Source organism: Rhagoletis zephyria, unplaced genomic scaffold, assembly GCF_001687245.7.
Source record: "Rhagoletis zephyria isolate East Lansing unplaced genomic scaffold, Rhagoletis_zephyria_1.1 Rzeph_scaffold_00167, whole genome shotgun sequence".
Lineage (NCBI taxonomy): Eukaryota > Metazoa > Arthropoda > Insecta > Diptera > Tephritidae > Rhagoletis > Rhagoletis zephyria.
In genome coordinates, this window is record NW_016157251.1 from 198142 (window position 1) to 215776 (window position 17635).

General features: G+C 35.5%; 1 protein-coding gene across 1 annotated transcript in view; it reads left to right on the top strand.

Annotated features, from left to right (window-relative positions):
* The window catches only part of LOC108355657 (vacuolar protein-sorting-associated protein 36-like), a 204337-nt gene that overhangs the window by 132083 nt on the left and 54619 nt on the right, over window positions 1-17635 (top strand). The window contains exon 3 of the mRNA XM_017606808.1: window positions 13041-13076. Within this exon, the coding sequence (XP_017462297.1) occupies window positions 13041-13076 (36 nt within the window). The remainder of the gene's footprint in view (window positions 1-13040; window positions 13077-17635) is intronic.

Sequence of the window (17635 nt, forward strand, 5' to 3'; positions counted from 1 at the left end):
TAGGTATATGGAGGCGAATTTGATTTAGAAAAGGTAAAGCAGTAAATATGCTTCTGAAGCCAAGAAAATGGAAGAGGAAGAAATATCGTTTCAAAGGGTTGGAAGTGGAATTGTAATGCTACAAATCCAGTTGAAAATCAAAATATTTAAACTCTTTATGCTGACTACACACGGGGCAATCTTTAAAGCAACGTTTTGAGGCAACCTTTTTTTCTTGTTCAATACAAACGAGGCAACCATTGCGGCAACCTTTATAGTGTGTGCTCTGTTATGAAATGAACATACGGAAGAAAATTATTTTTCTACCAAAACACCTTTTCAGCTCAACGGTTTTCAATGATTTTCGGGCAACGGTTGCAGTAACACGGATTTTTATGGGCAACAGTTCCTCAAACGAGACAACGGTCAAAGCAACATGCCCTGGTTGCCTTGTATGTAATCAGCATTAAAATGAATAAAAAAGAAATTATTTCGTTCAAAATCCTCAAGTTCAAGAAAATTTCTTTTATTTGGACTCTTCAAAATGCGGTTTCGAAATTTTTGAATTTTCTAGTAGGATTAAGCAGTCGAAGGTTTCATATGGCTTGGCGAAAATTAAAAACTATTAATTATAAAAAAAAATTGCCTTTCATTTGTCGGAAAATTCCTTTGGAATTATGAATTTTTTTAAATGCCAAATACCACTCTCTCTTTCAACAAAGTACCTACTTTTTATTCCTCAAGCAAAGCCATAAATACACAACTCAAAATGAAAGCAATACGGCATTCTAAACCTGCTATAAATATTAAAAAAAAAATTATCCGCTACATAGGAGTGTATCTTATATCCACAATTTTAATTTGATCGCCATCATTGCCACCTACGCGTATGCCAAGTGCGTGAAATTGCAACGCGAAGTTAGTGTATGCACGCAAACTTCATGCAACGCTTGCCACAGCAACGCATCAAATTACAAACGAGTAGAGAAACGCACTTGCATCTCAAATACAAATAAACAACGAACACACCTGCACGACAGCTACAAGTAGCGGCTCCATTACTACATACATACATATGTAGGTGTAGGTACTACAACACCCATACAAATCAATTTCATGCTTAACAATTTCCGCTTGCATCACTTGTTACTATTCGATTTTCTTTTCCAGTTTTCCGCTACTTTCTTTTGCACTCTACTACTAGTACTCCGTAACGTGTAAGCCATGACGTTGTCCGTCGCACAACTTTTGCGAAGGAAAAATCCATTTGTGGCTACTCGCGCGTACCGAATCAATTTATTGCCACAGAAATTATGTGATTGCAGTTTGGTTTGTGGCACAATGGGCAGGTGTTGCAAGCAGACATTCAATATGGGAGCTAGATATGCTACTACATACTGTTGTTTTTGTAATCGCTTTCCTTCTTCGCTCATTTTCACCAAAGGAAGTTGTGTGTGTCGCGCTTTGTGTTTATCTGCTGCTGTTGGCGTAAATGGAGTGGAAGCGGTATGCTACTTGCTTATTTTTAGTAACTGAATGTCAGCGGCTTGTAATTGATATTTTTCTTGGAGGAAGAAAAATAAATATCATTCTTAAGCGAATTAAACTAGGTTAAACTAAATGCCATGAGACAAAAATGGAGATCTATATTTTTTTTTTGAGTGAATTTAGGCATTGACGCTGAATGGTTGGGTCTTAGAAAGATATCTTTCTTCCCCTTTCTAGCGCCACAAATATAGGTCCTTTCATTGTGGGGCCACTGTTGGAGAAATACATATTTCACTTCAGAGAATTCTTTAGTAAATCTCACGCGCATTTTTTTTTCTGCCACTCCCTTATTTCGGCAGAAACAAAAATCCTAAAGCATTCTTCTTACATTTATTTCAATGAATGGAGTTCCAGAAAAAAGTATAAAAAAAAATATTTCAAGCAATTGAACAATTTTAGACTTAAAACGTTTATTTAGGTAAGTAAGGAAATTGTAACTCGAATAAATCATAATTGTCTCATTTTTTAATCACTTTTGGGAAGTTTTCAAATAAAATATTCATGTTAGAGACGATGAGAACTGGGATCAAACACAACATATCTGTGAAGTTTCAAGAGTGTGCCACCAAATTAAAAAAAATGGCTGCAAGCAAAATATTTGTCCCATTTTTTTGCAATTTTTTGATATTTAACGATTTTTTGATTTTTAAAGATACTTCAAAAAGTTAATATTAAATGATGAAAATGTGCTTCTTGGCAAAACGAAGCAATTAAAAGTAATGAAACTAGTGGGACGCCAAATGACAACAAATTTCCTTGATTATAAGATGATGTTGATTTCCGAAAAAAAAATTCCAATACTACAATTTTTTTTTTGACACACTCGAAATTCATTCTAAAATTATTAAGTATATATGTATATCGGCAAATCCTAACGATGCGGACGTTACGCTCGCTCGCTTCTTTTAACTTTTTTGTAAATTAAAAATTTCTTGTGGTATAAGTACGGTGACCATCCATTCTGTTTTTTGCAGGACCGTACTGTTATTTAAAGGTCTGTCCTGCGTAGTTTTTCAAAACAGAAAACCCCCAAAATGTACTGATTTTTTCCAAGTGTCCTGCTTTTGTTCCGCATTTTCTTCGATATTTTATAATTAACTTTTCCTTATAGAAATAAAAGCAGTGTTGATAACTAATTGATAACTACATAAGGGTAAGCTGGTTTTGAAGGTTCAACTAGTCAATGCGTTCTAAATATTGTACGGTTATGGACAATAGATGACGAGGAATTGAAGACCAGCATCAAATATATCGATAACACTGTTCTACAAATTTTGTGGTAATCGCTTAAGAAAAAAAATAGTTTCCAAGCCAATTTTCCTTTGAAACAAGCGCTTTCGTAATTTTTTTGAAAAACGTGTTTTTGGTACATTTCGAACCTATTCGTCAATATCTCATGAAAAATTATCCAATCAACATAAGCGACCTACAGTCCTCTTACAAAAATATATTACTTTGCCGATTTCAATGAAAATTATTAGTGTCACAAGCGACCAAAATCGAAAAATTTAAATTTCAATCATTTTCTTTTTCCAGTAAATGAAAATCTGATGAGAAATGTAGATGTTACGGAACACAATCTGCACAAAAAAAATATATTTTTGCAAAGAGCCCATCAATACCTTTCGAACTGTTGGTCGTTTCATGAGATAGTACTAAAAGTACTGAAAAGGTACTAAAAATACGTTTTTCGAACAAATCTCGAGAACACTTCTTTGAACCATGGGTATTTTTTTCGTGTTCAACGACCCAAATCTCGAAAACACTTCTTTGAAACCATGGGTATTTTTTCGTGTTCAACGANAACAAATCTCGAGAACACTTCTTTGAACCATGGGTATTTTTTTCGTGTTCAACGACCCAAATCTCGAAAACACTTCTTTGAAACCATGGGTATTTTTTCGTGTTCAACGACCCAAAAATTGCCTAAAAAAATTACTTTACAGAGGTTCATATTTCGTGTAAAATAATATGTAATATGCCTTATTATAATTTTGTAAATATTCATTACTAAAAGATTAATACCAATGAAGCAAACGTGATTTATGTTTAAAGTTTAAAATTGGATTAATAATTAAGAAATATACACTCTACGTTATAATAATTAATAGGTACAGTTTTCCTTTTGTTTGTTTAATATTCATTAACTTTTCATAAAAATATAGCATATTCTACGTCTACATCCCCTGCGCATTTTCTTCCATATAAACATTTTGTCAAGCATACTTTGTATCGTAGAAAATCAAAAAAAGGGTGCGCTATTCAAATGACGAAGAATGTATATATGTAGTATATTTTTGTTATTTTTATGCTACGCAATTATATGTAGGTACATTTTTTGAAAAATTGTCCTGCATTTTCAAAATATATTTATGGTCACCGTAGGTATAAGGGAAGTTTTATAGCAGTACTTACAGGCTAACCTAATATTCGCGGCTTGCGTTTTGGTACGCATGCCGTCGAATTTGTTTTTTTGCGTCACCCGAAATTGACTTGCATGCGTTTGCATTTGATTTCATTGAGCGAAACGTCAAATCAAAATGTCACGCAGAACAAAAATTGGAAATTGAGTTAGCTTCATACGCACGCCGTTCAATTTCGGTTGATCTCATACAAGTTGCATGTGCATGAGAANTTTTTGACAGTAAATTGGCGGCGTGCGTGAATATTAGGTTAGCCTGTTATGAGAAAAAAATAATGGAAATTCGAATTTTTAGTTAATATCGGTGTATTTGACTTCGAAATTTACGTTCAAGGCGAATTAATATAAGGTGATAGCAGGAGTACAAAAACAAAAATTTACATGTATTTTGTTTTTGCTTTGGCGGCATAAACTGTCAATATCTGTAAGAGTGTGTGTAGAAATTCCAAAAAAAATTTTCATTTTGATATCAGAAGCCGTGCGGCGAAACACATACACAAAATCAGCTCAGCTAGTAATACCACCTTATATAAATTCGCCTTGTTAACGTTCGAACGTTACTGAAAAAAAACTCTCAGCCTACTAACGAAGAAAATCTATGCATAAAAAAAAGCTGTGAATGATCAAGTGAAAATACTAAATCATTTTTTGTATGAAATAGGCGCAGGAAAGAAACTTACTCATACGCCACCTATGATTATGTACGACTACGGCCAAGTAAATATGACTGTGGCGTTTGAGTAAAATTCTTTCCTGCTCATATTTCATTCACAACTTTTTTATTCACTCATCGATTTTCTTCATTAGTAGCTTGTTTTTTTTTTTTTGTGAAAGAAAAGATCCGTAATCTATGACCCAAAATTTATATGAGGTATCTCGGCGTTTTTTGTGTTTAATAAACTTTTTTCAATCCATTATAATTTTTGATCTTGTCTGTTCGACAAATTCAATTTATTTCTACACATGTCTCTCCAATAACTACTTACACGTACATTATGTTCCGTGCCAATCTTCCAAGCCTTTCTATTGCCTTTTATTTCACTGTTTTCCTTTCTTACCATCTGACCTCATATCAATTCATTTCATTTCAGTTCATTGCCTATAATTTCATGCCATTTTTATTAATTTTGTTTCAATACATTCCTCTTAGTCCAACATCTCTCAGCTCCTAGCAAATTTGTTTAAATTTTGCAATCATTATAATCCAGCCAAAAATTTTACCAGCTTACTTTTTCCATAAAAATAAAACAATCTCAGCCATTTCGGCTTTTGCGCTGACCTTCTAAGCCCAGCCAACTCCTATTCTACTCTTAATGGCACTCGCGCCAATAAAGTTTTTGCTATCCTTCACCTTCAGCAAAAACTAAATACTGGCACCTTGTTCGTGTACTCAAGCCTCTGTTTGTGTTTTGGTCGCTAGTTGTTTGGATATCAACAAACGACGTTGCGGTGTTACGGCACAATCGCGCACATACATACACTTCTCGAATATCTCACATGCTCAGTAAATGTCCCGTGTAATATATGACCTCGGCTTAAAGGTGATTTTAATTATACGAAATTAATTTGGATTAACATTTGATAGCCGGTCACAGAAGCGATGTGGTGAGAGCGCGCTCATCCTCATGGCTTCGGCGTCGAAGGCTATTAGTGTCCAATTTTGGCGGAGCTATGGAAGGCGATGAGCGAGTAAACAACTAAATGGTCCGCGCTAGTGTGTACGGCTACGTGTTTGTATGCATGCAGGAATGTAGTTGACGGTATAAACATGGCAGTGATAAATTGCTGGATATCTTCTCTCCTGAGCGTATACATAGCAGCTACATGAATTCGGCGGTGGCGCTATCAGTTGTGAAGGTTGCGCTGCTTGTAGTGTAGTGTAATTCATTGTCGTACTTCCTATTGTTGATGAGTGTAAATAATTATAAGGAGTTGAAGAGGAATGGATTAAAAGAGCTACCTCATAATAGCCACCTCCACCTCCACATAGCAATTGTGATTTCCATAAATGATTTTATATACCATTCGAGAAGTGCCACCTGACAGACATGTGAAAAGGTGGCAAGCCTAGTGAAAGATATTTATTTATTTACTCGAACTTGTCTATAAGTTGACTAAATTGGACTGTTCAAACAAGTGGAAATCCTTTTCAATTTTAATTTGGGTTTTCAATCAGAGGTCAGATATAAAGCCTTTTCAAACCCATTTTCATTGATATCTATATCTTGGTCATTCATCTTTTTTACAAAGTAATTTGAATGTAACTTTTTAAACAGCTGGCAACCCTTTTACAACATTATAATTGTTCCCCGTAATTGACACCCGTAAGTTAATCAAATTTTACTGTTCACAGTATTTTCAAGCTAAAATATTCCTAAATTTCGTTCGCCTAACATGCTGATGAATATTTTAATTAAACTGATGAATTAAGTTGAATCTGATTTTTTAAACATGTGGCATCCCCTTCAATATACTTCAGAATTAAAGCCTTTTCAAACCCATTTCGACTAATATCCCTATTTTAATTATTTATTTGGCTTGGAATATAACTTTCTAGCGAACGGCAACCCTCTTCAAACACCTCAAAAATAGTTTTAGTGTTCAAAGTATAGATTTCATAATTTTTCAAATAATTTTTTATGTGAGTTAATTTATTTCGACCTTTTAAACAGGCAGCCCTCTTCAAACGTAACTTCAGGCTATAACCTTCTTAAATTACTCTCGCGTGACATTGTGATACATATTTTAATTAACTGATGAATTAAGTCGAATTTGATTTTTTAAACATGTGGCAACCCTGTGAATATGGTTCAGAAATAAGGCCTTGTCAGACCGATTTCAATTATTCAGCTTATTAAATAACTTAAATTTAACTTTTTAAACAGTTGGCAACCCTTTTTGAACACCTTAAAAATATTTTTAGTGTTGAAACTAAAGATTTCTTAATACTCTTTTGTTTCATATGTTTTAACATTTTTTTGTATAAAAGTTAACTGAAATCGTTTTTGAAACAGGTGGCAACCCTCTTCAAAATATTTGCAAACTATTATTATATTTATAAAAACGAGATAACGAAAAATAAATGGATTTAGGAAAACATATGAAATGGGTCGATACTATCGATAGTCACCTTTAAGACTATCGTAAAACATCGAGGGACTTGACTATCGATAGTTTGACAGCTCTAAGAGGGAGTCGTCGCTCCTCGTGCGCTATTAGGGTGTAATTTGAAAGTTTTCCCATCCACAGCTGGAGCTCTGGTGTGTATCCTCAGGATGGACCAAAGAAAGTCTGATGGCCGATCAAGCTCCGTTGGGCACCAAATTTCGCCCCGAAACTCACCACAAGTTTACTCTGTTGTTGGTTCCTAGTTTTTACAGTACCTGTTTGCAACTATCTAGTACTCTAGACACAGTTTTGCAGGAGTCAAGCGCTGTTTCGAAATAGTCGCGAAGATCTCGATATGTTCCCAAGAACCAGATAATCTCGAAGTAGTCTCGAAAAACCCGAGAACCCCCGAGCGAAAATCCCGTAGAAGTAAATTTTTTGTCAACCTAATCTTAATCTCCATTATCTGAAAGGTAATGGTATGAATGTTTCGAAATATATGTTTCAGATATGGGATCGCCGCGAACATTTTCACGTTTAATTATGTTCCCAACATTATGGTAAGCTTACGCCTATTTATTGAGCTAACTTGACTGGGCTACCAGGTGTTTTTTGTTCTAAAACACTTTTACCCATTCGAAGTAAATAAATATAATTTTGAAATCATATATTTTATAGAACTTGATTTCACATGGACTTTTGATTTTTTTGGGCAAGACAAGTCAATAATTTTTACTTAAACAATTAAATGATTAAAAAATTTTACGTTTAAAAGTGTTCTCCCCGGTTTTTTACAAGTTTCCATAAGTTTTATAGGTTTTATTAAAAATTTTGAGACGCTCCTGGATTTTTCGAGAGTTTTTCGAGACCAAAAATTTAAACAAACCAAAATGTCTCGACATTCATTTTTAGATTTTTTTCAGGACTTTTCCGGGAATTTTTTCAGACTCCTCTTCCTGAGGATCCTGTAGAAATTTTTTCAAGCTTTTTCGGGACTTCTTAAAATCTTTTAATATTGACCCGAATCTTTTTCGAGACTTCTTCAGAGAACCTTTCTGATTTTTTAAAGTATCTTATCCGGACTTTCCATGTTTTTTCGTGCCCTCTTATGTATTTGCTAGGATATGTTTCCTTAAATTTTGTCGAGTTTTCAAAATTTTTCAGTATGTTTGTGCAAATTTTCATGATGTTATGGAGATCTTTCGCCGTTTTTGTCTGCTTTTTCGTTTTTTTTTTTTCTAGAAATTTCTATAATTTTTTCTGAACTTTCTTCTTGAAGCGTTTTGTTGGAACTTGCATTGGTATTTTTCGGGACTGTTTCTTTTGGGTTGTTAATGCTTCCAACAAGATGTGAGTGATGTATTTACGGACAGATGCAAATTTTACAAGGTATGACGAAAATTCGCATCGGATTAAATAATTTTTCGGAACATTTGTTGTTGCCTCAGATTTTCCGAGACTTTTCCGAATGTTCGGAGACTTTTTGTACATTTTCAATATTTTTCCGTATTTCGGTATTTTCTGCACGTTTCAAATTTTTTTTCAAATTTTTTATTTTTTCCTGAATTTTTAGGTTCGAACGCTTGTTTAAATCTTAACTTTACTTTTAATAAAAATAAAAATACATAGTTTATCGTGATTTCTTGACCGTAATATTTAAAGTCCTTAGTATTTTTTTTGGCTCTTTATTATATGCAAATAGCTAGATGCTGGGTACAACATCTGCCTTCTATGAATATTTTTCTTTCGTTTACCCCTTTATCCATATTTGAAGGGTTATTTGTCTTTCAAAACCACAACAAATTAAAGAAAAGAAATGTTTTCCAAAAAATTTCTAAAAGGCTTGCCAAGTTCAGAAATAAACTTGATTTTAAACCCAAACAACAAAAACCTCCTCACTCGATTTAACTCAACTGACTGCGGCAAAATAACCATCGACAACCAGCGCCAACTTTTTCAGCGGAAACACGAGCCCGAACAGCTTGAACGGAAACGTAACATTCCTTCAAGTCCTTTTGTTTTTTTTTTTTGTTTGTTTCAACAAACGCCTGCTGTCCTTGCTTCCGCAGCAGCAACAGGAACAACTTCATTAGCAACATGCCAATATTTAGCAACACTGGCTAATTTGCATTTTAATTTTTGTGACAACAATTGCTGCCACCATAACTTCCCCGTGCCTTTACGTTAATCTGTCCTTTTTTTCTTGTAGCTACATACATATTTCCAAACTTTCTGCCTCACTGCGTGGCAACCCTGACTTTTTGAACGCGCTGTTATGTTTTTTCTAGTTTGTTTTACTTTTTTGCCGTTTTGGATTTTGTTTGTAAATAAAATTGTGCGCGCCCATATTTTAAGCTTCGCTCTCGCAGAGTTACCAACCAACTTTTAATGCTTTAACTTCTCGTTGGCTGCTCAGTCTGCTGCCTCAGCGCTTTTGTTCCATCATCCGTTGTTATGTTTTATGTGTGTTTTGTAATTGTTTTTGTTGCACAAAAATGCCATTGTTCATTCGTAGCTACGCGCTTGTTCTTGTTGTTGCGCTGTTGAAAACTTCGTTAACGAATTAAAATTGAATGGAATAATTTTCGTCTACAAACTGGTATGAAGTACCAGTACAACGACGGCTAGATTTTCACTGCCGCCTAACTGTGACAGTGTGCGGCTGGGCAGAAGAAGAATGTCGTTGTTGCAGTTAAGTAGAAGAATACGTTTTAGCGAATTTATTTGGAAAATATTTAAAGCGATAATTGGGATTGAAGAGATAAGCTGTGAAAATTGTATATTGAAACATTTAAACGGTGATTTACGCATTCNCAACTCTCTTAAATACAGTACAAAAATAAATTATTTTCAAACCTATTTCGATTGATAACCATCTTTTGACAATCCATTAAACTTATGAAATAGTTTGAATTTATTTTTTTTCAACTGGTAATAACCCTATTCTATTACTCTAACCTATTGTAAATGCTCAATTTTAAGATTTCTTAACATTCGTTCGTTTGATGTTCATGTTTTAAAATTTCATGTAAATTGTGTATAACAAATAATTTTTGAACAAAAATCTCCCTGAATATCTTTCGTTATAAATATTTCAAGTAACTGATGAACTAAGTTGAAATTTATTTTTTAAACACATGGCAACCCTCTTAAATATAGTTCCGAAATAAAGGATTTTAAACCCATTTCCATTGATAACCATCTTTTAATAACTCACTTAACTTATTAAATAATTTTAATTTAACCTTTTAAACTGGGGCAACCTTCAGACACATCAAATATATTCAAAATAAATTGTCAAACTAAGGATTTCTTAAAACTATTTAGTTGGACATCCATTTTTAATATTTCATATAACTTGGGTATAAAATAATTTAATTCGACTTCTGAAACAGGTGGCAACCCTCTTCGCAATATATTCAAACTACCTACAAACATTCTCAAACCTCTTTTGTCTGACACCTATATAGTGATCCCTTATTCACTAACCAAATTCTTTTAATTAAAATTGATTCGATTTTTAATATTTCATATAACTTGGGTATGAAATAATTTAATTCGACTTCTGAAACAGGTGGCAACCCTCTTCGAAATATATTCAAACTACTACCTTCTCAAACCTCTTTTGTCTGGCACCTATATAGTGATACCTTATTCACTAACCAAATTAATTTAATTAATTAAAATTGAATTCGATTTTTTAAACATGTGGCAACCCTCCTACACCATTTTCAAAACAATTTCGGTTGATACCCATATTGTAACAATTGATTTAACTCTTTAAAAAATTTTAGCTTAATTTCTTAATACGTGGCAACTCTTTTCGAAAAAGTAAAACCTTATTGAACATCCACACCCTAAGCCCCTTAATTTGACACCTTATTTTTGAAAAGCGAACGGACGGTACGTATCTGGTGGCATTTATTTTTAATTATAATTTGACTTTAGTTTTTTAACAGGTGGCAAAAGTCATCTGCAGCCGGGGCCCTTTCATTTGACACCAAACTTTTAATCATCGAGCAAACGGTGCAGATCTGATGACCTGGACAAAAAATCCCTTCGCGTATTATATGTGTAGATATTCCTTTTTTGATTAAATAATATAGCCTGTCTTAAAAAAAATATAAATTTTTGTTCAAAATTTTTAAAATGCAACTAAAGGCACATTATTACTTAGGGTTGGTTAAATTATTTCGTTTAGAGTAAATTTACTCAAGAGCGCCTCGCTTAGCCAAATCACATGTTATACTACTGCATTTCCGCTACAAACAAAAATTTCATTAACTTGCCCTTAAATAATCTCGCATTCTGGGTACATCTTCTTTTTGACCCACTTTATTTTTGCCTGTATTCACTTACTTTACTTTGGAATTTTAATAACATAATAAATTATGACATTTGCCATTAAATCATTAAAATATATGTATGCATACAAATTTTTTCGCCATGCGTCTGCTCCAAAATGAGTTTCGCATTTCAGTTTATGTATGCAGCAAAATTTAATGAGTGCATTTGGGTTATGCTCTTTAACCGCTTTACTACCGGAGATTTTTCGGGTTCATTTTCCACCCAGCAACAACAACAACTTGCCATTTTCTCAAACACACATCTTTCAAAGTGTTTCTGGCGATAATAATATGCAAATTATGTTTGTGGACAGGCACTTTACTACCGAGTACAAGTTTGTTTGTACTTACGTATATGTACATATATGTAAGTATATATGTATGTGTGTGTGTAGACGAAGATTTATCGCAGGCGCAAGAGTTTAGCGATTGTCGAGTTACTGCTAAAAATACATAAATTGTCTCAATGAATCTTCTCTCTTTTGTGACTGTTGAAGTTACTGAGACATTTTATGCTTTTCTGAAATGGTCCGACAAGATGGCCGATTAGGTTTTCTTGAAGTGCTAATCATACTTTTATGAGCAATTTTATGAGTTGTTTTGTATAAATTAAGAACTTTATGTAGTGGTTGGTAGAGGTAGATATTATGTGCGTACTTTTGGAATTTCGGCGCGGGAGAGAAAGTATAAATTTAAAATGGTTTATCATGTGGGGACAGTATTTCAATTCTATTATCTTTGAAACGTTTACTTAGAGTCTAAATTTTAGACTCCTATTTTCAGGTGTTCTTTTTTATATTGAGTATTTACATGTGATTGTTACTTGAAAGAATCGCGTATTTACTTATTATTGCAATCGCCTGTGAGCTTACTGTTCATAGATTATGCCTACAAGTTTGCACCATTAAATGCTAAAGTAAAAATTCCCTACCAGCCTATGAAAAATGTTGGATAAGACACCAGTTTCTGAGTTCATATGTTACTACTTCCACCATTGAAATGACGAAAAAGTTTTGCCATCTAAAAAATTCCATGTGGAAACGAATTGAGTGGCAATTTTTCTTGACACAATGACACAATGACACAAATATATTTTATTGCCCGGTTTTGTCATTATAATTTGTGTCATTTAATGCCTAGTGAAAATCCGGTGTTTGCATTTATTTCTTCAATAAAATTTACGGCACAATCCAAGCTCTTTTTCAACAACAGAAATAATGGAAAATATTTCTTGTGTTTTTTCTTGAGAACTGCAGACAGCCCTGTAACGACGAAAACATTTAATTTCTTGTTCTGGTCGACTGTGTTAGATCAATACCCCCTTTTAATTTTTAACTTTATAAGCTTTTCTTCGAGTCATCACAGGCCCCAAATGTGGACACTCATATACCATTATCTTTGGCTTACGCGCTGATCCGTTATTTTCATGTCATTATTTAGTGGTAATACCGAGAAGAATATTCTGCTTAAATGCAGACGATTTTTCTGCGACTAACCTCAAAGTTTCAAAGAGCGGGTCTGTTAATTGTACTATATTTTTTCAATATTTATGCATCTCCTAAATTGTTTACTATTCTACAGCCAACTTATGCTCCAATTCTTAAATATACGTAAATTCTTTCTCTTTCTCTTTTCAGGCATTAAGGATCCCAATTTGGAGAGGCATACAAAAGGTAGGCAAATTATTTCAACTCAGCCCCGTTCATGGTTTTGTTTATTCTGCGGTTTGCTAAATTTAGAAATTTCATAAAAATTTATTGAAACTAATAAAATCACAAGTTAAAAACCGAAAATTAATTAAAAAGCCACTTAAAACGCTTGAGTAGAGCCAAAAAGCAACACAGTAGAGGAGTTCAAGTGAAAGTGGTGAACCGAAGGGCAAGCGGTAGATGAAGCAAAAGCGAACGTATGGGCAAGCGAGGCGAGAAGAGGTAGTAAAAATTCAAGAGGCAACCAAATTATGGATAGGAAAAACAGCAAAGCTGTAATAAAAAGGATACAACAAATGCATGAAGCAGAGTACGAAGGTGGAGGCTGAAAAGTATTTATAAACGAACACACAAAAAAATATATTTCTGTATGTGTCTATGTGCCCTTGTGGACTAAAGTATCTACTGCATGAATGGTATTGTATTTTACATATGTATTTAAGTTAGACAGACAACAAAGCAAGCCACAATAACTATAAATTCCGAATGCGCCAAGTTAGTGGCTTAGTTGCCAGAGAGGCCACTAAATACAAAGTAACCACTGCCTTTGTTGTGATGGGAATGTGTGAACGAACTTGTGAAAAGGGTTTAAGCATATAAGTAGTGGGATATATGCATGTGTACAAATGTATGTACATTGCGTACCATTTTAAATGCAATCAAGCTAAAAATTAATTAAATTTGCCTTCGAAAAAGCTAAGCAGCCAAAGTGAGACCCCTAAAGTAGCAAGCAAAGCATGCATTTAAGGCGTGTATGCCAAAGGCAAGCGCATGGTGAAATTAATTCGAACGTGCAAAATTAAATTGAAACATTTAAAACAAGAAAATGCGTACATAAACGACATCAACGACGACAACGTCTCCTTGCCAACATCGACCGCCACCTCGAAGGATATATGCTACACTCGTGTGGATAAAACCCTTGCATGGGGACCGAAAAATACGCATAATACCACAAGAGCTCTTAAGTGTCGGACGTGGAGGCAGAGGTGAAAGAAAGTTGTTGTGCGAATTTTATTGGCATGCCACCTCCAAACCAACCACCATGCACGAACCACTCAGCTCAACTCCATTCAACTCCTCAGCTCATCGCAATTTAAGTATGCTGGTATGCATGCCCTTTTAATAACCTGATAAAGTGATACTTGAAGACAGACAGACAGATACTCAAGCATTTAATTTTCGTACGTGGGGTGAGTTTTAATTTTTGAGCAACCATGAAAATACCAAGAAGCCAGGGAAATTATGTGCAGTTTATTGTGAAGGTTGAGAAAAATATAGGCACATGGTGGGCCAGTTGCGCGCATCAGCGGGGCGCAGAAAGGCATGACGATATGAAAAAAATGTTCAACTCCGAGAAGAATCTTTTTACCTGTCGAGTTTAATGACGCCTTAGCGCCTAGAAAATGGCACATTTTTTCAAATACATTTTTTTTGTGCGTCATTGACAATTTATTTATGTATGTAGTGGTTTTAAAAGAAGTTTAAAAGACTTTAGACAAAAAATATGGCATGACATAATGTTATGACATATACTCTTCTTATTGTATTTTGTCATACCATTTTATGAATGCAAATAATTTTGATGTAAAATAAATTTCCCTCAAAGATAGTAATGTATATTGAAAAGCCATGATGGAAAGACATTTACATAGTTATGTATATTATGATTCGACCACAAAAAAAATAGTGATCCGAAAAATTCGTTCTGATGCTATTATATATAAAGGCATGTTAATAAAAAAAATTCAAATAATGAAAGAATTCCGATGGTATCTGCAGGTTTAAGTCCAATGCTTTAATAGGACTTATAGGCTGTCAATTGAGGAGCCATAATTTTTATGGTATGATATTTTCATAATCTGCCCGCAGATTGTCTATGTTTCCTATTAGATGCTTAGGCTAAACTCTAATTTATAGATCGGGTCTCCGCGTCTGACATTCGGCCTTATTATTTAGTCGCCGGTCTCATGTACTGTGTATGGCCTCTGCTGTCTAGTTGTTGTTGTTGTTGTTGTAGCGGCGACAACAACCCCCCGCCTAGATCGGTTAATATTTCAGTCGTTTTCATCAAGCTCCACTAACGGAGGCCCCAGGAAGCGTTCAGCCTCAATGCGGTCGGTTCACAGGGACAAAGGCGTTAGTGTGCTCGGGTTTTCCGGGCATACGAAGGGTGTTTCGAGTAGTGTGGTGTCTCTCCGCATACCGGACACTTATTTGGCACATCTGCGGCTAATCTTCTCAGGTATTAGTTTAACCAGCTGCAGTAGGCAGAGAGACGTTGCGCTATTATAGTTCTAGTCTCCCGAGGCAGATGAAGCTCCGTCTCGTCGATGTCCGGTGGTTATGTGCCTAGAACGCCAATCACAGGTCTAGAGACTACATAACTTGGGACAGACTCTCTGTGATGCCGTTCAGGGCCTGTCGATATGCTGACGGGTCCAGGGCTGCTTAATGAGCCTCTGGACTTCGTCTGTCAGTTCGTAGAGATGCCTCCTGACGTGCCTGGGCAATTTCGCCTCGTCGTGCAGGTCGTATTCTGGCGACATCAGAAGGCATCCAGTCGCTGCCCTCAGTGCAGTGTTTTGTGTCGTCTGTAGCTTCATTCACTGCGTCCTACTAGTCCCTGGCGACCACACTGGTGCTGCCTTGATATATTTATGTTTTATTGTAGTTTTCTATATTCCACAAAGTTATAAAAATTTCGATTGTATAGCTGAATATAATTATGTCTTGCCATAATTACAATGAATTGCTGTGAAAATGTGTATTTGCTTAAATTTTAAATCCTAAACTAGATTCAAATTTAAAGCACCGCTCAGTACCTACTTGTAATATTGATTTGCCATGATATTTTCGCTGAAACTCAAAACATTTACCCACGTAAATGCATTGCCAATAAATCAAAGTGAAGAATGCAGACTAAGAAGAGAAAACCTCGACTAAATTAGGCAATAAATAGTTAGTGAAAGAGAGGCAAAACAAATATAGACAAACAAAAAGCTCTAGCAAATAAAGGATGCATCTACAGCAGCACAACACTAGTATAGACTAGGATGAGCGCGTTCACATTTATTCTACTTTAAGAAAACTTCAAAATTGCAACGATTGCAAAAATGAGAGAAAATAATTTTGTTGCCAAACCCAAAAAGAGAAAGAAACAAAATAGAGCACTCGAAAATTCATTGTTTGTTTAACGACGATACGACAAACAAAATACAAAGTGAATCCGCCTGAGAAGTGCAGCGCACTAAGCGGAGGGACAAACGGCTGCAGCAGCAAACCTGAGAGGCTAAATCAAAAAGACGCCGCAACCGCAGGCGCCAAGTTGAGTAGTGCAATCTTCGTAAGTGAATGCTTGTTTGTGTGTGCATGTGTGTGTGAGTCTTATTTGTGAATGTGCCGAAATTTTCGTTTACGGCACAACACAGCCTGCGCCGAAAGCAGCCCATACAAAAGATAGACGAAAACTTCGACTGGGTCTTCTTTTGCTTCGTAAATACTGATTCTCCGCCTTATGCGGCCTCACTTTTTGTTTGCTAAGTTAAAGTAAAACCAAAGGAATTCAACTAATAAAAATCATCCACTCAAGTGCGAAAAAATCGCGAAAAGCATCATCAAATAATGCTAACGTTCAACACTCGTCCTCCTGTCTGCGCGCGCTGTGACTGCTGGGACTCCTTCTTGGCGTTGGCGGTTGTGGTTGCTATTGCCGCCTTTTACTTAGTCGAATTTAAGTTACAAAGACAAATAGGAAAAAAGCAAAAACTTTTGCAATGTTGAAATGAAAATGTCGGTGAATTAAAATGGAATGAGCTCTGGAAACTGCAGCTGGCTGAAAGGCGGGCAGTAGCAGGCGCTCGAGGCTGCTAGTGGAGTGGGAGCGGCAACTCAACAATTTAAACATATAAAAGTATGTGGCACTTCGATTATGCGAATGACGCAGTCATCGAGACTGAAAGCACAGACACATGAAGCTGCTCGCTCGCTTACCAATATCTTTCCGATTTACTTGCAATGTAATATTCGAACGTCCTGCTTGCCGCCTGCTTGTCCGCGCACGCAGACGCACACATGTTCATGTCCGAACTCGCTCCTTGGTCGGGCGTCGTGTGTGGTAGCGCACTCGTGCTTGCAACAGGCGTACGCGTTGCGTTGGTGGAAAGCAATTTTCCTGCCATTGTCGTTTGCTTTGTGTCGTCTGCCGTTCACAGCAGCTCCCAACCATTCTGCATTATTTTTTTTTTGTATTTTTTATTAATTTTTTTTCGATAGTCTGCAAATTTGGCGCAATGTGACGCGCCATACGAAATGGGTTTGGTTGCATATCTACCGATGAACTCTCGTAAACACTTTATTAAATGCACTGGAATAATATTGTAATACTCGTACTTTATTTGTTGCTGCTCCAACTACAATGCAGTGGGAATGATTTGATTAAGGCTCAGTGAGTATTTAGGTACTCAGACGCTCACACGCATTCGGAAATCGATTGGTCAGACAAGCACTTACTTGGACGACGA